Source organism: Rana temporaria, chromosome 4 (genome assembly GCF_905171775.1).
Source record: "Rana temporaria chromosome 4, aRanTem1.1, whole genome shotgun sequence".
Classification (NCBI taxonomy): Eukaryota; Metazoa; Chordata; class Amphibia; order Anura; family Ranidae; genus Rana; species Rana temporaria.
In genome coordinates this window covers 364,812,079-364,834,697 of record NC_053492.1, presented here as the reverse complement: position 1 = coordinate 364,834,697, position 22,619 = coordinate 364,812,079, and the positions used below count along the sequence as shown (strand labels likewise).

Below are 22,619 nucleotides of genomic sequence, written 5' to 3'. Positions count from 1 at the left end.
TTCATAATGAGCTAGTATGCGGTATATAATTTTATATACACGTATATACTCGAGTATAAGCCGAGGTACCTAATTTTACCACAAAAAACTGGGAAAACTTATTGACTCGAGTATAAGCCTAGGGTGAGAATGCAGCAGCTACTGTAAGCGGAAAAGAGGGTCAACAATGCCCATTTGCACGCCTCACTGTGCCCATTGCAACCTCACTGTGCCCTACCTCACTGTGTCCATTGCAACCTCACTGTGCCCAACCTCACTGTGCCCATTGCAACCTCACTGTGCCCACCCTCACTGTGCCCATTGCCATCTCAGTGTGCCAACCTCACTGTGCCCATTGCAACCTCACTGTGCCAACCTCACTGTGCCCATTGCAACCTCATTGTGCCATCCTCACTGTGCCCATTGCAGCCTCACTGTGCCCGAGTCAGTGCACCTGAAATTGACAGGCTGCGGGCATCCATTCATTGTTTAAAAATCGCGGTCTCCTCCTGGTCCCTTCTGTGATAGGCGTTTCTCAGAAGACACAGTTCCGCCTATTACGGACGTTCTCTCATCCTCGGACTCAGTTTCCCAGCAGACACTGTGTTCAGTGTTCCGCCAATCACGGACGTCCTCTTGTCTGAGGATGAAAAGACGTCCGTGATTGACGGAACACTGAACACAGTGTCTGCTGGGAAACTGAGTCAGAGGTCAGAGGATGAGAGAACGTTCGTGATAGGCGGAACTGTGTCTGCTGAGAAACGCTTATCACAGAAGGGACCAGGAGGAGACCACGACTTTTAAACAACGGATGCCTGCAGCCTATCAATAATTTCAGGTACACTGACTCGAGTATAAGCCGAGGGGGGTATTTTCAGCCTTAAAAAAGGGCTGAAAAACTCGGCTTATACTCGAGTATATACGGTAAGTTTTACATTTTCTGTTTAAATATGCAAATTTACTCTTTGTGCACTTTGCGTGTTAACGGGTGTAACATGCATAGGTGTATAGCACAAGCTCACAACAGCCTTGTGACTTCATTAACCACTTAAGGACCGCCTCCTGCACATATACGTCAGCAGAATGGCACGGCTGGGCACATGTACGTACAGGTACGTCCTGTACTAGTACCCAGCCGTGGGTTGCGGGCGCGCGGCACGCTCCCGCGACCCGGTCCGATCGCCGCTGGAGACCCGCGATCGGTCCCCGAAGCTAAAGAACGGGGAGAGCCGTGTGTCATCCCTTTTTATACAGGGACACAATCGATGACGTCACACCTACAGCCACACCCCCTACAGTTGTAAGCACACTTCAGGGAACACATTACCCCATCAGCGCCCCCCTGTGGTTAACTCCCAAACTGCAACAGTCATTTTCACAATAAACAATGCATTTTAAATGCATTTTTTGCTGTGAAAATGACAATGGTCCCAAAAATGTGTCAAAATTGTCCGAAGTGTCCGCCATAATGTCGCAGTCACGAAAAAAATCGATGATCGCCGTCTCTAGTAGTAAAATTTTTTTTTTTTAATAAAAATGCTATAAATTTTGCGCAAACCAACCGATAAACGCTTATTGTGATTTTTTTTACCAAAAATAGGTAGAAGAATACGTATCGGCCTAAACTGAGTAAAAAAAATAGTTTTGTTATATTTTTGGGGCATATTTATTATAGCAAAAAGTTAAAAATATTGCTTTTTTTTCAAAATTGTCGCTCTATTTTTGTTTATAGTGCAAAAAATTAAAACCGCAGAGGTGATCAAATACCACCAAAAGAAAGCTCTATTTGTGGGGAAAAAAGGACACCAATTTTGTTTGGGAGCCACGTCGCATTACCGCGCAATTGTCAGTTAAAGCGACGCAGTGCCGAATCGCAAAAAGGGGCAAGGTCCTTTAGCTGCATTTTGGTCCGGGTCTTAAATGGTTAAAGTTAAATCCATTTTGCAAAATACATTTTCTAAAAAATAGCTGTCTGTAACATTTACTTGGGTCATTGTTTTATTGTATTTTAGTTTGAATGTACAGTATGTGTTATATTAACACATTTTTTTTCTTTTGTCTTTCAGTTTTAGGCTGTGCTAACTGCAAGTTATTGTTGAGAGATCTCTCCGGTAAATTCACCTCGCCATGTTACCCTGATTTGTATCCGAACAGCCAGGATTGCAATTGGACAATCATTTCACCAGTTGGATTTATCGTTCAGGTTACATTTTTGGACTTTGATATTGAAGAAGCTCAGAACTGCATGTATGACTATGTTTCAATATACAATGGAGAGACCACATCAAGATTTTGTGGAATTACAGCTAAAGGTTTAACATTTAACTCAACCGGGAATGAGATGACAATAGGTTTTGTAAGTGACTTTAGTATCCAGAAAAAAGGCTTCAAGGCAATATATACACAGGGTAAGTAGGAATTTTCTCATTTTAAGAATAGTGATGAAAAGTAACACTAACTAACACAATTACATAAAAGTGTAATGCAGGAATGATCCTCTCCCTTGGAGCAATGCTGTATCTTGGCCTAGGCCAACCAGGCCCAGGCCTAGGGCAGCACTTTGCAGGGGGGGCAGCATGAAAAAAGTCCTGCTGGCTTGCGCTACACTTTTAGTGCCTCGCCAGTCTTATGAGCTGGACTGGGCCGCAAGACAAATTGGTCTGGCGCCCCCATAAAGCGACTGCACACAAGGGACACTGACATGGTCACCTATACCTGGCAGGTAGGTAGTAGGACTCTCCTGCAATCCTTTGCTTGTGTCAGTTGTACATATTAGGGAATCGTAATTTTATTTCTGTTGATTGCTGATGAGAAAAATAAACAGATGGATTTTTATTTGTTCCTGCCCCCAATCCTTCCTTTTCTCGCTGCTTGGACCACATACCTTCATCACTCTGCTATATGTTTTCTGCTACATCACTGGCATGGTTATATCTTCTTAGTCCTCCATAAATTTAGCATAAATTTGTGCTTAAAGTAGAACTATAGGCAACACTTTGTTTTCCATTTTGGATATAGTAAGGGAGGGTTATAGCCCCTGTTATTATTTTTTTTGCCATACATTTCCCTTCATTTCCTGCCCCATAGCCAATACAGGAAGTGAGAGGAAATCTCTGCAGATTAAGGGGACCCCCACCCCCCATGCCCTCAGAACTAGTGTCCCCACTGGAAAATTTCAGGGCAGGTCTTAAACAGGAAGGGGTGTGACCTTGACTGGAAGGGGTGGATCGTATTTAAATTAGGGGTTGCACGAGTTTAGTCAGGCCTAGGGCAGCACAAAACCTAAATACACCACTGTCTTGGAGTCGTAGTTAGTTCTATGAGACCAAGGGAAAGGATCATAGAATTAATCTATGAAAGGAAAGGATAATAATTTTCCAAAGAACGTAAAGTGGTTTGGATTTTGAGAAACTGGCTCACATTATGGTTTTGTTGGTATAGCTCAGGGGTCTCCAAACTGCGGCCCGAGGGCCAGATGTGGCCCTTTGCTTGCCTTTATTTGGCCCTTGAGGCATTATTCCTCCCACTGACACCAACAATGAGGACCTATTCCTCCCACTGACACCAACAATGGGGCACTTCTCCTCCCACTGACACCAACTATTTCTCCCCCAAATATTAAAGATTGGACATTGTTTACTACCACTGGGCACAGTCCGGCCCCCCTAAATTCTGAAAGACAGAAAACTGGCCCCTTGTTTAAAAAGTTTGGAGACCCCTGGTATAGCTCTATAGAACGTTTCTTTCAAATTTCACTTCCCTGTGTAATGTTTACCTTAGAGTGGTTCTAAAGGTTCGTTCTCTTTTCCTTTTAAATAAAAAAACCACATTATACTCACCTCTCTGTGCAATGGTTTTCAGGTCCTTGCTGGCACTCCTGGCCCCTCCCCCTTGTCAAGTGCCCCCAGAACAAGCTGCTTGCTCTGGGGACACTCATGCATACTCATTCCCAAGCTGCCTCTGTGTGTTCATGGGACACACAGAGCGTGGCAGCATTGCCAACCTCCCGCAGCATTTTTTACTGACAAAAAATGTACTGGCAGATCACATTTTTTACTGACAACCTGAGAAATTACAGAACTCGAATACAGTGAATATTTGAACAGTATAAACATGATATGGAAACACTGAACATACCTATAACAAAGTAATTTGCTTGATTTACACTTAAAAAGTATTAGCAAGGAAAGGCGATACCTGGGCGTGGGTATAACGCTGCACACCCCCAATGGTTGTACAAGAAGAAAAAGGAAAATTACCCCGGGGGGCTTTGTGTTGCAGCAAAAAATAATGATAATAAATATTGTAAAAATGTTACAAACGTTTTATTAGTGTTTTATGCGTCTTAAAAAGTAAACACAGCATGAAATTATCAGCCCCTGATATTTACTAGTATTTGTAAAAAATTCACAGATTTTTAAAAACTGTCTGTAAATTTGCTGGCAGTTGGCCACACTGGCATGGCTCAGTCCCGCTCCCCGCTTCCTCCTCTCTGGCTGTGTTTGACAACAGGGGAGCTGTGTCTCTGCCAATAAGGAGGGAGAACCCCAGGAGAGCCGCTGCTCTTGTGCACATCACTGGATTAAGATGGGGATTGGGTAAATATTAGGGGGGACTGCGGGGAGCTGCACACATTGAATGCATGAAGGTAAAAAACCTTCACCCTTTACAACTACTTTGAAGTGTATTTTTTGACCATATATTCAAGGTCTTTAAGGATCCAGTTGCCTAATATAACGATTACAAGAATTTTTATTGACCGTCACAATATAAACATCTTATTTAATCACTTTAGTACCGCGCTATAGCCAAAAGATGGCTACAGCATGGTACTATAGTTCTGGGAGTGCGTCCATAGACATCCTCCCAGAACCCCATCCCCTTAGCACCCACTGGGGCATGCACTGTGACCACTATGTCCTTCAGACTACTTAGTCCCTCAGTCTGCTTCTGCACAGACCTTCTCTACTCTCAGGCGATGGTCTGGTCAGATTGCCAGTCTTGATGGACAGGCAAGCCAGAACACACTGCAGGTGTAACCGTACATACGTTGTCAACTCCTTCAAAACACCTCTCATATTAAGAGAGCAGCTCTGACCGGATAAAGTGACTGCCTTTTGTGAGCCAACATCCACCTGCCAGTCAATCTCACACCTAATTAAAGATTTCTTTCATAGCAAACCAAGCTTAACCTGCATCACTATAGAGTGACAAAGTGCAAGTCTCTCAACCGCACTGTGCCTACATCAGGACAGGCAATCAAGTCCCCCTTTTTAGTACATTGATGCCATCTACCACCCATATGGGCATTGTTCTGCACTACTTCTAAAATGTAATTTAAAGAGAAACTTCTTAGTGTGCCTCCAAAGGCATGTTTTACAGAGTCCTACTGCTATTCTGACACAATTCTTAGTTAGATATTTTAGAGTCTTCCTGAAAGTGTGCTTCCACGAATCTGAATAATATATTCTGAGTAATCATTACATTACCAAGCAGGCATGTACCAGCCCTGATATCTTTGTAGGCATCACCAGGAACCAGAACATCATTCTTTAAGCTCTTCTAGTTTTATTGCATTTACAGAGATGTGCAGTAGTATTACTCCACAGGTGTCAATTACGCTTTGAGCCTCTAGGACAGTGGTTCTCAACCTTTTAGTGCCGTGACCCCTTAATAAAATTTTCCTAGTTGTGGGGACCCCTAACAGTAACATTATTTTCGTAGCGTGGGTTGTCTGCACCCAAGGCAAGGCAAGTAATTTGCGCCCCTAACTCACGAACATTTAGCGCTCCCTGATTCCCCTCCACTCGTACAGTTTTATGGTACATTTTAGGATGTACCACTCTCTCTTTGTTCTCCTTTCCCTTTTATCTCTCGCTATCCTAATTTCTTTTTTTTCCCCAACCCTCTTTCTAGCTGTCTTTCTTGTTTTTTCTCTTATTCTTTCTCTCCCTTTTTCTTTCTTCCTCCCCCTCTCAGGAAATCAGGAGATAGGGTCTCCTCCAGCCCCTCCCACCTCACAATCCTCAGCAGTCAGCTGACCTTTAGTCTCGGGCACCCAGGCATCCTGTAAACTGAATGGGCAGCTGCTAAGAGGCTGAGTGGGCGGCCATGGGCTTTAGGAACAGCCCAGCTGGGTGGCCACGGGCATCAGAGACACCCTGCTGGGTAGCCGCAAAAGGGTTGGGAGCGTGGTACGGGCTTCAGGAACAGCCCAGGATTTGGTGACCCCTGGCAAATCATCAATTGACCCCTGAGGGGTTTCTGACCCCCAGGTTGAGAACCACTGCTCTAGGACAAAGACTCCTCTTAAAAAGCTTTTCTAGATGGACACTCTTAATTTCATTCTGCTTTGAAAGGGTCATGTTTTTACACATTGTACTTTTTGTCTGATACCACTAGCAATGCTGATATGGGAAAATACTCGGGTATATCTGTTAGCTCCACTTTACAGAGCCCTGGACTAACTTCCTCAACTTTTGGACTTTAAAACCCAATTTTACTCAGCAAATTTTTCCAATATTGTGATATAAACTTTCCCAAACTGACATCCTGTACTGGTGCAGGGCCTACCTCCACTACCCCTGATATTGTACTAACCAGAATTTCTATCACTGCTTTTGCAACGCAATGACCCAGCTCACTGCTACTATGTGCCCCTTCTGTCACCTAAGACTAGAATTTAGGACTCTAAACACCTTTGCTGTTTTTCATGGTTACCAGACTATTAAAGACCAGCAAAGCCTTTCTGTTTTGACCATTGTTTAATAGGACAATTCAGGGAATACATGCAATTGATTGGTTATTCCCCACATCTAGGGTGACCAGACATCCCCAGTTTCAGGGGACAGTCCCCTGATTGAGGACACTGTCCCCGGACCAAGTCTGTCCCTGGTTTTGTCCCCAGAATGGATTTAATAGGGGGCAGGGGCAATTTCAAAGACAATCAGTGCAGAATAAAAAAAAAATAATAGAATTACACACCCCCACTCCGCCGTGCCTACTAGCATAGGGGGGTTGTATTTTTCCCATTATCTGTGCCCCTTTCTGATGATCATGTGCTGGTCGGAGCGGAGGGAATATTTCTTCAGTTTCGGGCGCATGCCCATTCAGCTTCGCTCGCATGTTCTTCTGCCTTGGCTCAAATCCTGGCCAGCCACCTGCCTATCTCATTGCCTTCCCTGACAGAGTGATCTTCCTCTGCTCCCCATCCAGTAGGCTGTGAGGTGGGCGGCGACGGGCAGAGAGTCGCTAATTGTTGCCATTACTAGTAAAGAAAAATTATGTTCCCGGATTTCATTTTAAAAATCTGGTCACCTTACCCACATCAACATAACAAAACATTGACTCATCTGTTATCAGGTACTATAAAGGCAACTGTACTGACATCTGACTTATATTATAGGCAGTCAGGTCGCTATTAATACTTTTAGGCCTCGTACACACGACCGAGGAACTCGTTGTAAATGAAACATCGTTTTCCTCGATGAGTTCCTTGTAAGGCTTGTGGAGAAACTTGACAAGCTTTCTTTGCGTACACACTGTCAAGACCAAATCTCCTCGTTCTCAAACGCGGTGACGTACGACACGTACAACGGCACTATAAAGGGGAAGTTCGATTCCACTGGCACACCCCTTGGGGCTGCTTTTGCTAATCTCATGTTTCTGCATGTTAAAGTTAAAGTAGCCGAAAGAAGCCGAACGTCGGTGCGGCTGTATATGGCGCCTGTGCACCGACGTTCGGCTACTTTCGGAAAATCATGACGCGATGGATGCGACCGTCGGAAGCCTGTCGGAAGACTGTCAATCAAAATAGGAACGCCCAGTCCCGCATCCCATACCCGGAAGCGGCGGAGAAGATCGCTCTCTACAACAGTAAGGACAGCTTCGATTTTAAAACAACTAGCCGATTCCTCTAGACAAAATGAGCAGGAATCTAAGGGTAAAAAATGTTATTTCCGGGTGAACCTCCACTTTAAGTAAAAGTTTGATAAGAGACAATTTGCACTTTTCAGACTGTTACAGCGTGACAAATGTGCTATCTCCATTACAAACGCTACTTTTACTGAAGCATACGCGGGTTTCTTAGCATACACACGAACGTGTTTCTCAACGAAAATTAGCCCGACGAGGAATATGACGAGGAAATTGAGACTCCCGTCGAGGAAAAGAGAAGAGAGTTCCTCGACAGTTTTCTTGATGAAAAACATACACACAACCGTTTTCCTTGGCAAAAAAGCTCTGCCACCAAGTTTCTTGATGGATTCTGTCGAGGAAAACGGTCGTGTGTACAAGGCCGTTCTCTTTGAAAATCCTTCTGGCTTGACTTGCCTTTCTCCACATTCACCCTGATTTCTTCAGTCACACCTCTGCATTCTGGCACTTTCACCAGTATCTGGTTGTTTTGCAATAGCCACTTTTTAACCTCCTTCCTGGGTTATGCATATACTATCTGCTACTTAGTTCTTTCTTTCCTTTCTTCTTGTGAGGGGTATCTGCTGCTTTAGTGAGCCTTTGACTATCTATGGTCAGCTGCACCTTAGAAATACTTTTCATCACATTGTTATAAAGCAGGGATCCTCAAACTACGGCCCTCCAGCTGTTGTAGAACTACACATCCCATGAGGCATTGTAACACACTGACATGCACAGACATGACAAGGCATGATGGAAATTGTTGTTCCTGAACAACTGGAGGGCCGTAATTTGAAGACCCATGTTATAAAGAGTTGCCTTAACCTCTTGGAGCCCTGGCATTGTAAAATGACAGCCACAAGGTGGCTCTACAATGCTGGGAGGACGTCTATTGCCGATGCGCATGCCTGGCGGCCGCGATGTCCGCCAGGTACCCGCGATCGGCTGTTACACAGACAAGGACGTGGATCTGTGTGTGTAAACACACAGATCCACGTCCTGTCAGGGAGAGGAGACCGATTCTGTGTCCCTTGTACATAGGGACACAGATTGGTCACATCCCCCAGTCAGTCCCCTCCCCCCACAGTTAGAATAACTAGTAGGGAACACATTTAACCCCTTCCTCGCCCCCTAGTGTTAACCCCTTCCCTGCCAGTCACAGTTATACAATAATCAGTGCATATTTATAGCACTATTCGCTGTATAAATGTAAATGGTCCCAAAAATTTGTCAAAAGTGGCTGATGTGTCCATCATAATGTCGCAGTCACAATAAAAATAGCAAATCACTGCCATTACTAGTAAAAAAAAATGTCATAATTCTGTCCCTTATTTTGTAGGCGCTATAACTTTTGCACAAACCAATCACTACACGCTTATTGCGATTTTATTTTTTTAACAAAAATATGTAGAAGAATAAAACTGAGATATTTTTTTTTTTTAATGGGATATTTATTATAGCAAAAAGTAAAAGATTTTCTTTCAAAATTGTCGCTCTTTTTTTGTTTATAGCGCAAAAAATAAAAACCGCAGAGGTGATCAAATACCACCAAAAGAAAGCTCTATTAGTCGGAAAAAAAGACCCCAATTTTGTTTGGGAACCACGTCTTACAACCACGCAATTGTCAGTTAAAGCGATGCAGTGCCGAAAGCTGAAATTTAGCCTGGGCAGGAAGGGGGTATATGTGCCCAGTAAGCAAGTGGTTAAACACCATATTAGAATTGTCTAAAGCTGGCAAAAAACATTGTTATATTTTCTTTTTTTTTGTATTTTTTTTTAAAAAAAGGAACAGATTCCTCCACACACAAACAAGTTGGAAGGGGGAACTCCACTCACCAGGGAATTGTATTCTGACAGGGACATGGGCTGATCGACAAAAGTTGGTCAAACAACTGACTAATGTAAAGTGGGCAAAAATGGGCCTATAATCCATATGATAAAAAAAAGGGGGGGAGGGGTACCATCATCCTAAAATGACAACTTGGGAAACAGGAGACAACCCCAAATTGCACCCAAAGAGGTAAAAAGGAAGAATGGATTATACCGTTACCCAAGGACTGTAACGGTATAATCCGTATATTTATCGCCGTATAACACGCACAGGCGTATAACACGCTCCCTAACTTTAAGAGGGAAGTTTCAGGGAAAAAAATGTTTTCACAGCCCCCTGCGTATAACACGAAGGCACAGTTTACCCTCTATTTTCAGGGTAAAAAAGTGAGTGTTATACGCCAATTAATACAGTATAAAAAATATTATAATTATTAGTACAGAATGTAAAAATTCATATATACAAACATTATTATTTTTTTAACCCCTTTGAGGGCAACCAGAGGTTGACTTCTTTTTTTTTCCATATTGTCAAGTGGGGATGGTCATTCAGTTATTGAAATTCAGCCAGTCCCTGCTGAACCAGGTGAATTTACTTCCGTGTATGGTCAGCTATACAGTTCTCTGGAGTGCACTCCTTACCTGACTTTACTTAGAAGCAGCCCAGTGATGGGCTCTGATACTTCTTTAATAATACTAATAAATAATACTAAACAATTATACTAAACAATCCAAAATACTACAAAACATCATTCAGTGTAAGGGATTTGAATGTCCCTTATTTCTTCATGAAATTTCCCCTTCAGCTCCTTATGTCTATCCTGTGTTGTAATGACAGATACAGTAACTTCGGGAGTCTCCGATGCCCACTGCCCAGTAAGATATGGCTGTGGGAAAAGTGAGCTGGAAATGCTGTAAAGCATCATTTTGTCACCAGGAAACCAAGTACTATGACTATTCTTTCAGAGGGCTTTTGTTATGGCGATTACAAAATACAGCTGAAAGAGATGCATTTGAGATAAGCACAGATATGTGGAAAAAGCAAAAAGGTGTATGCATTTCCTGTCATTTAATTTCAAATGTTTGTAACTGCTGTGAATAAGAACATTAATACTTACGGTTCTGTCACTACTTGTGTTTGTCACACTTGTCACACTTTGTGTATTGTGTTGTATCCTGCTTTGATTAGTTAGATTGAAGGAATGTGAGAGACTTTTCATTGTGAAAGAAATTTAGGCTGCCCGTGAACAGATGATTGTCACCCGGTCCAGCAATTTACAGCACGTGAACTGAAATCCTTGGGCCGGATTCAAGAAGCAATTGCGCCTGTGTAACCATAGGTTACACAGCACAATTGCTTACTTGCCCCGGCGTAATGAGTGCTCCTGATTCAGGAACCTCGTTACGCCGACTGCAGCCTAAGATCTGCGCGGCATAAGGCTCTTATGCCCGCATATCTTAGGCTGCATTCTTGCGGAGGACGCTAGGTGGCGTTCACGTTGTGCTCAGTGTATAGTATGCAAATTGCATACTAACACCGATTCACAACGTTGCGCGAGCCCTGCGATACGCAATTTACGTTGTTTACATACGGCGGTTTTCGGGCAGCTCATGTTACGTATACCCGTCGTTCCCGCGTCGCGAAATTTGAATTTTACGTCGTTTGCGGAAGTGAATCGTGAATGGCGCTGGACGCCATTCACGTTCACTTTGAAGCAAATTACGTCCTTGCGACGTCATTTGCAGCAATGCACGTCGGGAAAGTTTCCCGACGGAGCATGCGCTCTACGATCGGCGCGGGAACGCGCCTAATTTAAATGATTCCCGCCCCCTACGGAATCATTTAAATTGCATTTTGCCGGCGCGCCCGCGCAATTCACAGAGCTTCTGCTCCGTGAATCAAGGGCAGCGGAGCAAATTTGCAAGGGCGCAGGGCAAAAACCTTGCCCTGCGCCTCCGTAATTTATGCGCAATTCTACCTGAATCCGGGCCCTTGCTTTTTTCTATGGGAGCAGATCTGGTAGACTAGTAGTCATCTAATAAATATACAACCAGCAACTGTTTCTAAGCTGTTAAAACCCGTTAAAACACGGCTTTTTTTGGGGATCTTTGAGGCCCCGTACACACGATAGAATCCATCCGCTGAAAAATCTCAGCGGATCGGTTTCAGCGGATAGATTCTATGGTGTGTACATTCCTGCGGATATTTATCCGCGGAAATTTCCCAATTCCAGCAGATAAAAATTTGTAGACATGTCTACAAATCTATCCGCTGGAATTGGCTCCCGCGGATCGATCCGGTGGACTGTACAGACTCACCGGATCGATCCGTCCGAAGGGATCCCCCGCATGCGTCGTAATGATTCGACGCAGGTGGGGATTTCGGCGCGGATTTCGATCCGATCCGATTTCGATCCGATGGTGAGTACACTCCATCGGATCCAAATCCGTGGAAATCCTCGAGAGGATTTATCCGCGGATACGGTCCGGTGGACCGTATCCGCGGATAAATCCTCTCGTGTATACTAGGCCTGAGAATGAATAACTTCACATTAAAAGCAGCTAAAGAGGTGAGTGAGGGCTTGTTTTTTTAAAGTTATGATACTGCTTGTTAAGAAGGTATAAGTTATTTAGGGGAGGGGTTACCAAAACTGGAGCACTCAGAATCTGGCGCAGCTGTGCATGGTAAAAAATGTATATATTTTTTTTCAATGGATCAAAAACGTTAAACGCTGGTGAGTGATGTTTTTGAGCGTTTATCAGCGTTTATTGACGTTTATCAGCATTTATCAGTGTTAGAGCGTTTTTACAGCTGAAAAATGTCTCTCAGAACCCACTAGTTCTGGGTTTTTTTTACTGCTCAAAAACGCCACTGCCCAAAACTGCTGATAACAGGCTATGTGTGCATGGACACATAGGATAACACGATGGAGAGTTTATTGACTGTAGAAAAAAACTGCCAAAAACAGCTGCAAAATGTCCAGTGTGCATGAGGCCTTATAATATAAACTGGAAACTGATTTGTTTCTCTGCGGAGCTGCACCAGATTTTGCACCATCCAGCGTTAATAAATCCCTCCATAAATGTCCATAATCTGAGCAGAGGTGCAATTTCATTTATTTGTTACTTGTTGTTTAATTTACTTTGTTTTTTATGAGTTGAAAAGATGAGTACTATTCATATTTATGGCAAAAAAACTATTGTTGAATGCAGTAGTGGCCAGTGGTATTTTTTTAGGGGGAGAGGCAAACAGTACCGCCCTCCCCCCAGCGGTCAGTTGGCAGGGGGCATGTCAGGTGCACCTACCCCATCTATGCAGCGCTTCACCGACGGCTTCCCTCGTTCCTCGTCGGTGGCGGAGACTGCTCTCCCTTCCCTGCTCTCCATGAGCATCGGCAGCTTCCGTTTCCTCCCTCCTCCTCGGCGGAACCCACGTTTTTTTATTAGTGGCTGTATCGTTAAAGTCAGTGTACCACAGAACCAAAGCTCAGGACTCGTTACATGCAATGTTTCTATTCCTCCACTGACTCAAATGACTGTCTGTTTCGAAGTTACAAAAACCAACAACAGTACAAAGAACTGGGCAATTTTTTCTTACACAAACTCTACAACAAATCTCCTAAGTTTTGGAAGAACTGAAAATGGGTATATGTTGTTTATTTTGGGTGTTCCTTGCCTTTTAAATCTATGCTCATCTCCATACCCCGGTGAAGAGTTGAGGGGGAAGAGGAGATATTTTTGACGGTTGGAAATGCCAATTTGTCTAATCTCTGCCCAGATGCAAGGGATCTGACAATCCCTGGCAGTGGAAGGTTCATGTTAGGATCTTATAATTCAACATCAAAACCGCTGCAAGGGGATGTTTACAACTTTCATGCTATGCATGAATCTATCCATTATTCATATAGGGGGTGGCGTGGGGAGAGGGGGCAGAGCCAGTGTGTCCCTAATGGACAGGCCGCCACTGGTTGAATGTAACCTTTGGATTAGAAAAAGTGTTATTGTCATAAAGATTGTGAAACAAGTATACAAATATGCAGTACTGGAAAAAGTATTTGCTCACATTTCGATTTTCTCTATTTTTGCAATTCTTTTCTTTTATTAAAAGGGGTTGGCATTCTTGTTCTATGGCCGCATAACACCTGGTTTTGTATTTTGTCTTTGGAATAAAACTAATAAAATGTGCAGATAAACCCCAAAGCTACTATGAGTACTGACTGTATAGACCTTCTGAAGGTACAAGCATACAGATTGCTATATACACCCACCATGTTACGTCCCTCATGTGACAACCAAGCATAGAAATTTGAGGGTATCGGCTATGCACTATACCTGTATAATGTGTATGTTTCGGGGACTAATGCAGGATCAGGCTAGGCAAGAGAAGGTAAATAAGGCAGTATATAGCGTTCCTAGGCAGTGAAATGGATTGCTTTAAACTTTACCATCAACATTTTAGAGGATATTTATAGGATACTTTGCCCAAAGGAAAAGATATAAAGACAATTAGATATTGTACACAAAGTTATTAAATAATCTTTAAAACCACTTGTCCACCGGGCCTATACTGGCACTTCTCTCCTTCATGTAAAAGTCACAACAACCCCCAAACATTATATATTTTTTTTAGCAGACACCCTAGGGAATAAAATGGCGTACATTACAACTTTTTTTCTCGCACAGTATTTGCGCAATAAGTTTTCAAACGCCTTTTTTGAAAAAGATAAACGGTTTCATGAATTAGAAAATAACAAAACAGTAAAGTTAGCCCAATTTTTTTGTATAATGTGAAAGATGATGTTACGCCGAGTAAATAGATACCTAACATGTCACACTTTAAAATTGCGCACACTCATGGAATGGCGCCAAACTTTTGTACTTAAAAATCTCCATAGGCGACGCTTTAATTTTTTTTACAGGTTACTATTTTCGAGTTACAGAGGAGGTCTAGTGCTAGAATTGTTGCTCATGCTCTAACGCATGGGGCGATACCTCACATGTGGGGTTTTACCGGCGTTTACATATGTGGGCGGGACTTACATGCATGATCGCTAACTAACGGGGACAGGGGCGTTTTAAAAAAAATAAAATGTTTTTTATTTTTACACTTTTTTTTTACATTTTTTTTAATCACTTTTAATTTCTATTACGAGGAATGTAAACATCCCTTGTAATAGGAATCGCTGTGACAGGTCCTCTTTATGGAGAGATGTGGGGTCAATAAGACCCCACATCTCTCCTCCAGGCTTGAAAGCATGAGAGTGTGAAAAAAAATCATTGATCTCATGTCGACAGCTGCGATTGCGGCTTTGTTTACTTCCGGGTACCCGGGCGTGATATCACAACGTCGCACCCGGGCCTCTGACGGTCATAGAGATGACTGGTGACCATCTGGTCACCGGAAATCTCTATCGTCGTGAGCCAGCGCCAGCTGATTCGTTCTCCGGGCCCTCAATGGCACGGGAGAGCCCGGAGAAGCAGTTCCGCCGCTTGATCGTTCTTATAGGCAGCGGGAGGGGACGTCCCCCTTCCCGCCGCCTATAAGAACGATCAATCGGCGGAACTGCCACTATGATAATTCTTATCGTGCAGAGAATCGCCGGCAAAAGACGGTGATATCTGAATGATGCCTGCAGCTTAATGTACAAGGGACGTTTTAAAACCTCTCCTGAACAATTTAACTTGGCAGATACTAACCGACGTTTAAAAACGTCTGTTTTGCCATGTTTACATGCCACGTTTAGCTGCTTTTGCGTTTAGAAGCGTTTCTTTTAAACAGTCAAAAATATATCTCCATTAAAAGCGGCTGTAAATTAAATGCGGCTAAACGAGAGTTACAGATAAAGGGGGTAGCCTAGAGAGGGGTTGGGACTTTTATATGCAACTAATTGGAATACAACTAAATAAGTAGAGAATTAATTTATTAAATAGCGTATTAAGGAGTCAATCATGTCAACAACATTAAATTGACTGATAAATAAAAAGAATGTCCAGATAACAAACACAATAACAGTTACAATGAATGTGATTTGATATGGATGATGTCTCCAAAGTGAAGGTGAAGCCCAACATGTTTCAGGATGTAATCCCTTCCTCAGGGGCATTCCTTAATGTAGAACAAATAATATCTATAACAGAAATACAAAAAAGGAAATTGGTGACACAGAGACAGGGAACAACATGAGCTTTGTTAAAAGCAAAGAGGCAAATCCAGCTGGTAATAATATACGACATGCAGCCCAATAACATCAGTATTGGCAATGTAAAAATAACCTGATAGTGTTCCTGCTGTTTGTAGCTCCAGCTTTGAAGATGCATGGCAAACTCGTAGTTGAGTCAGTGATGCTAAACCGCTCACATACAGGTTGAAAAACACTAACCTACTTAGTAATCAGACCGCCAAATACTGCCAAATCAGAACCACCTATCAGAAAATCACCGTACAGGAAGTTGTCCAAAATAGGTCAAAGACAGAAATTGGTGAAGATACTGCAGGTTCTGCAGGAGAAAAGAAACAAGACACATATGTATTAAAAATTATTTAGCAAAACAAAAAACCTATATACTTTTAAATAAAAAACCACAAGACCACAAGACCAAATGCCGCCAAATACTGCCAAATCAGAACCACCTATCAGAAAACCACTGTACAGGAAGTTGGCCAAAATAGGTCAAAGACAGGAATTGGTGAAGATACTGCAGGTTCTGCAGGAGAAAAGAAACAAGACAAATATGTATTAAAAATTATTAAGCAAAACAAAAAACCTATATACTTTTAAATAAAAAAAACACAAGACCAAATGTTGCTTAGTGGAAAAGCAACACTATAAGCAACATTTGGTCTTGTGTTTTTTTTATTTATTATTTTTGTTTTGCTAAATTTTTTATATATAATAAATAAATAAATAAATATATATATATATATATATATATATATATATATATATATATATATATATATATATATATATATATATATATGTGTATATGTGTCTTGTTTCTTTTCTCCTGTAGAACCTATCTTCACCAACTCCTGTATTTAAACTATTTTGGCCAACTTTCTGTACAGTGATTTTCTGATAGGTGGTTCTGATTTAGCAGTATTTGGCGGTTTGATTACTAAGAAGGTTGGTGTTTTTCAACCTGTACATGAGTGGTTTAGCATCACTGGCTACGAGTTTTCCATGCGTTCAACTCAATTCAACACTTGAGCTACAAACAGCAGGAACACTATCAGGTTATTTTTACATTGCCAATACTGATGCTATTGGGCTGCATGTCGTATATTACCAGCTGGATTTGCCTCTTTGCTTTCAACAAAGCTCATTTTGTTTCCTGTCTCTGTGTCACCAATTTCCTTTTTGTATTTCTGTTATAGATATTCTTTGTTCTCCATCAAGGAATGCCCCTGAGGAAGGGATTACATCTTGAAATGCGTCGGACTTCACTTTCACTTTGGAGACATCATCCATATCAAATCACATTCATTGTAACTGTTATTGTGTTTGTTATCTGGACATTGTTTTTATTTATCAGTCAATTTAATGTTGTTGACATGATTGACGTCTTAATTCGCTATTTATTAAATGAATGTTCTACTTATTTTTCTGTATTCCAATTAGTTGCCTATAAATGTCCCAAACCTCTTTGGGGGACCCCCTTTACCTGTATTTCTACCAACGGGATGTTGACAACATTGTAGTCGCTCTTTGTTGAAACAACTTTTTTCTAGGCTAAACGAGAGTTACTGTGCATACAAGCTGTTACAGATATTTGGCGTATCAAATGCTGTCCTGAACACATTTTTTTTTTCTTTCTAAAAAATGTTTCTAAACTTAACTGCCTAGAGACGACTATAAACGACCCTGTGTACATGTACTGATAAGATAGAGGTGATGTCAGGGGCAGCTGAAAAAAGCGCCCAACTGCTCCTAAACATCCGTTTACCAGCAGCAGTGCACATGAAGCCTTAGGCCTCGTACACACGACCGAGTTTCTCGGCAAAAACCAGCAAGAAACTTGCTGGGATTTCTTTTTTGCCGAGGAAACCGGTCGTGTGTAGATTTTTTGACGAGGAAACTGTCGAGGATCCCGTCGAGCCAAAAAGAGAGCATGTCTTCTTTTTCCTCAACGGGAATGGAGAAACTTGCCTTGTCGAGTTCCTCGACAGCCTAACAAGAAACTCGACGAGGAAAACGATGTGTTTCGCCCGTCGAGTTCCTCGGTCGTGTGGTCGTGTGTACGAGGCTTTAGGTTTTAATTATAAATATAGCATTTCCTGTCTTGGCAATATTATGAATGTGATGATATTTCTCGTTTGGACTGAACCCCCTTTTTTATTTTTTTTATTAGTGGCTGTATCGTTAAGAAACCAAATAGTCAGTGTACCACAGAACCAAAGCTCAGGACTCGTTACATCCAACGTTTCTATTCCTCCACTGACTCAAATGACTGTCTGTTTCGAAGCTACAAAAACCAACAACAGTACAAAGAACTGGGCAATTTTTTCTTACACAAACTCTACAACAAATCTCCTAAGTTTCGGAAGAACAGAAAATGGGTATACGTTGTTTATTTTGGGTGTTCCTTGCCGTTTAAATCTATCCTCATCTCCATACCCCGGTGAAGAGTTTTTCACATCATCATTTCGCCAGCTGTGTATAGTATGGAATAACCAGTCAGAGGAGATATTTGTGAAGGCCGGAAATGCTAATTTGTCTAATCTCTGCCCAGATGCAAGGGATCTGACAATCCCTGGCAGTGGAAAGTTCATGTTAGGATCTTATAATTCGACATCAAAACCGCTGCAAGGAGATGTTTACAATTTTCGTCTATGGAATATTTCAATGGGTTTTGATGCACTTGCAAACCTGACCTGTGATAATATAGGAAATATTATAAACTGGGAGAACAGGTATTGGAACATCCCATCATGGGCCAGGAAAACAGAAAGCAAACTTAGCTGTGGTAAGTCGAGATTTACAAATGTTTTTTTTTTTACAGTTTTTCTGCCTCTGGTATTGTTTATGCTATTGTTTATACATAAAAAGTATGTCATGTGTTTTTTATTAACAGCACATGTTTCAGTTGCAATACAGGAAGGTGAATAGCAAACAAGTGTGTATATTTTTCCAAATCTCTCATTAAAGTCGGCATTACATAAAAATTATACCAGTAAACAGTACACTCAAAGGACAATAGTATTTCTATATGTACGTGTAACAATAGGCTTACCAGCTAGGAGGCCATTTACATTTTTAATAAAAATCCCATCTGTTACTATTAATCCCATATGCATCGGAGAAACCCTTGAAAATAATTTTTGAAGTGATATTAAACAGAAAAGTGTTACTTGCGATCTTTCATTCACATACATTACCGTATTTGCCGGCGTATAAGACGACTGCGCGTATAAGACGACCCCCTAATTTTCCAGCTAAAATGTTGGTTTTGGGACATACTCACCGTATAAGACAACCCCCTTCCTACTTGTCATGCCTCGCCTCACCTCACTGTGCCATTACATGCCAGACTGTGCCACAATTACATGCCAGACTGTGCCACCATTACATGCCAGACTGTGCCACCATTACATGCCTCACTGTGCCATTACATGCCAGACTGTGCCACCATTACATGCCTCACTGTGCCACCATTACATGCCTCACTGTGCCACCATTACATGCCTCACTGTGCCATTACATGCCTCACTGTGCACCATTACATGCCTCACTGTGTCACTGCATACCTCACTGTGCCATTGCATGTCTCGACAACCCCTTACCTTATCCCTGACATGCAGAATCTGTCAGACTGCGGCCGTCCATTTTTCAAAAGACGCGCCTCCTCCTCGGGCTGTTCCATGATAGGCAGAACACTCAGCTTCCCAGGAGACACTGTGTTCAGTGTCCCGCCTATTACAGATGCCCTCTCGTCCGAGGACGAGAGGGCATCCGTGATAGGTGGAACACTGAACAGAGGCTCTGCTGGGAAGCTGATTGTTCTGCCTATCATGGAACAGCAGAAGGAGGAGGCTCGGCTTTTGAAAAATGGACGGCCGCGGTCTGCATGTTAGGTTACCGGCGTATAAGACAACCCCCGACTTTTAAGAACAATTTCATGGGTTAAAAAGTCGTATTATACGCCAGAAAATACGGTATATAGAAACATAGAAAAGTAATGGCAGAAAAAGACTGAGTAGTTAATAGAGTCTGCCCATTTTATTTATTTCCCATTAACCTTGTCAGACAGACTATAGATATATGTTTATCCCAAGCATGATTGAAGCCATTTACTGTTGACTGTCTCACTACCTCTGTTGGTAGTTTATTCCAATAACACAAAAAAACTCCTGCGCTCTGGTGTTTCGCCAAAACCGGGTACAGCAGTATAGTCTAACGGCAAAGTCTGAAGTCTTGCAGCCCTCCACAGAACAAAGGGTGTTCATATGGCTAAAACAAAAAGAAAAGAATGGAGGGCGCACCGACCTTGTGCATTACCACTTACATTTTTTATTAAAAACAGAATAAAAAGCAATGGTCCTACTCACAAGGAAATTTAAGTAAGCGCTTTTCAGACAGCTGGACTGGACCTCACGGCACCTGCCAGTAGAACCTCAGACATCTGGATGGCTGACGCGTTTCTGGGGTGTACCCCCTTCTTCAAAGCCTAAGGGGTCTAATCATCAACTACCCTTTCAGTAAAATAATATTTTCTAAGATTCGTTTTAAACTTTACTCCAGTTAGAGGTCATGTCCCTGTGTTCTTGATTTTGTTTTCATATTGAAAAAACTACCTTCCTGAACCTTATTCACCCCCTTGATGTATTTAAAGTTTTCAGTCATGTCTACCCTTTCCCTTATTTCCTCCAGACAGTACATATTAAGTTCCTTAAGTCTCTCCTGATATGTTTTATCCCCCAAACCTTTAACCATTTTTGTTACCCATCTCTGGACTCATTCTATCTTATGTATCTTCTATTATGTAAGTGAGGTCTCCAAAACTGGACACGGTATTCTAAATGAGGTCTCACTAAAGATCTATGTACGGGAATCAGGACCTGCTTCCTCTTGCTGGTGATCCTTCTAGGGATGCATCCTAGAATTCTATTTGCATTTCCCACTGCCTGGTCACACTGTTTGCTAATTTTCCAATCATCTGATATAAGCAAATCCTTTTCTCCTGTAGTGCTGGCTAACACTTTACCCCAACATTATACTCTCAGGGGCATTATTTTACATTTAGAAACATTGAACTTGGGTCTCCATTGTTTTTACTAATCCTCCTGCAATGCCAAATCATGCTCCGTGTTACAGACACCTTCAGGGATATCAACCCTATTAACAAAGGTAAATAAAAGTGTAGCGCTTAAATAGCTTTATAAGAAAGGTGACACCAAACTGTAAAAGTATCTATACCCCAAAAGTGACAAATTCACTATGATAATAAAACAATATAAAAAATAAAGTATAAACATAAACTCTACACACAACACAAGTGAATAACTTTGAAAGTCAATGTATAGATGTAAATAAAACGTGACAGAGTCCACCATGTATCAACACAGAATGCGTGAAAACTAAACACCAACACCTTCAAAGTATTATGCAGACTTCTTAATGGTGAACAGGAAGGGTAATATATAGTGTGCTGACCGACCATGATGATGAGGCACTGATGGGCACTGATTGGCAGCACTGATGGGCACTGATAGGTGGCACTAGTGGACATTGATAGGTGGCAATGGTAGGTGACACTGGTGGGCACAGATGAGGCAGAGATGGCTCTCCATGTGCAGGACCGATGTCCCTCTGACAGAAGCCAGTCCGAGGAAAAAATAAAACGATTACCAATCTTCTGTTTACATCACATGATCAGCTGCCATTGGCTGGCAGCTGATCACATGGTAAGGGGCTAGGATTGGCCCCTTAGTCCGATCTGTGATCAGCCGAATCTCATTGACTCTGTGTTTACAGAGCGCGCCGTGGGCCGCACCACAGGGGGCACGCAGGAAGCTCATGCACGGAAGAACATACACGGACTCCCTCCCGTCAATTAAGGCCCATGCTGTAGCTGTCTTACAGCTATAGCACAGGCAGGAGGTAGTTAATATGGTGTAGGGGGGGTCAAAGATGATTGACACTAGCTTTGACTTTGTTCAGATGGCATCTGCATCCAAGGGTCTTTTTTTACTTTACAGGTGTTAGAAATCACATTAGATATATTTAATACGAATTTATATTAAAACTAAGCCTTTTTTTGAGTTTCTTAATGAATGTAATCAATCAGCCTACTACTGTATATCCTGCCCCCATAGTGTTTAGCAATATGAGGACACAGAGGAAGGGGAAATGTCCTTAACTACTGTGCATACACCCACATGTGTGACTCTATACTCATGTGCGCTGCACAGATAAGAAAAACAATGAAATTAAGAGCTTATAAGGGAACTGAAACTGGAGCATGCTCAGTAGATGACCACACTTGGTCTACACAATCTCAGACTGCAATGGAGACACAGAAAATGGGAGGGACAGTTGAAGGCCGGATCAACCAGGTATTTTTCCCTCTACACAAAACAAATGCTTTAGTTACTTTGCGAGTATGTACACTCCATTAGATAATATGTAATGAGAGTTTTTCATAGTCTGGATTTAAAGTCTCCAAAACTCCTGCTAAACTTTGATATCTACAGCTCACAGCACTCTAGCATGATCTGTAAGTTGTACAGTAGATATAATAGAAAATAACAGTCTAAGGAATGTGGCATACCTCTCTCAGGTTGAGTGAAAGTGATAAGATTCATTGGGGGGCAGGGACAGAGTGTTGTCACCCTATAGCAGCCAGTGCCTTATCAAGGACTTTTATGGCAAGATTAGCAGATATTTTAATTAAAG

At 42.1% G+C, this 22,619-nt stretch overlaps 1 protein-coding gene across 8 annotated transcripts in view; it reads left to right on the top strand.

The window, feature by feature from the left end:
- ADGRG6 (adhesion G protein-coupled receptor G6) overlaps positions 1 to 22,619 on the top strand; it is a 257,956-nt gene that overhangs the window by 115,271 nt on the left and 120,066 nt on the right. For 7 of the 8 annotated variants that reach the window (XR_005748733.1, XM_040350899.1, XM_040350898.1 and 4 more), the window contains exons 3-4: positions 2,046 to 2,387; positions 18,076 to 18,690. Coding sequence is in view for 7 of the 8 variants with exons in the window: in XM_040350899.1 (XP_040206833.1) it covers positions 2,046 to 2,387; positions 18,076 to 18,690 (957 nt within the window). In the remaining variant the exon portion in view is untranslated. The remainder of the gene's footprint in view (positions 1 to 2,045; positions 2,388 to 18,075; positions 18,691 to 22,619) is intronic. The other variant, XM_040350904.1, reaches the window with a different exon arrangement.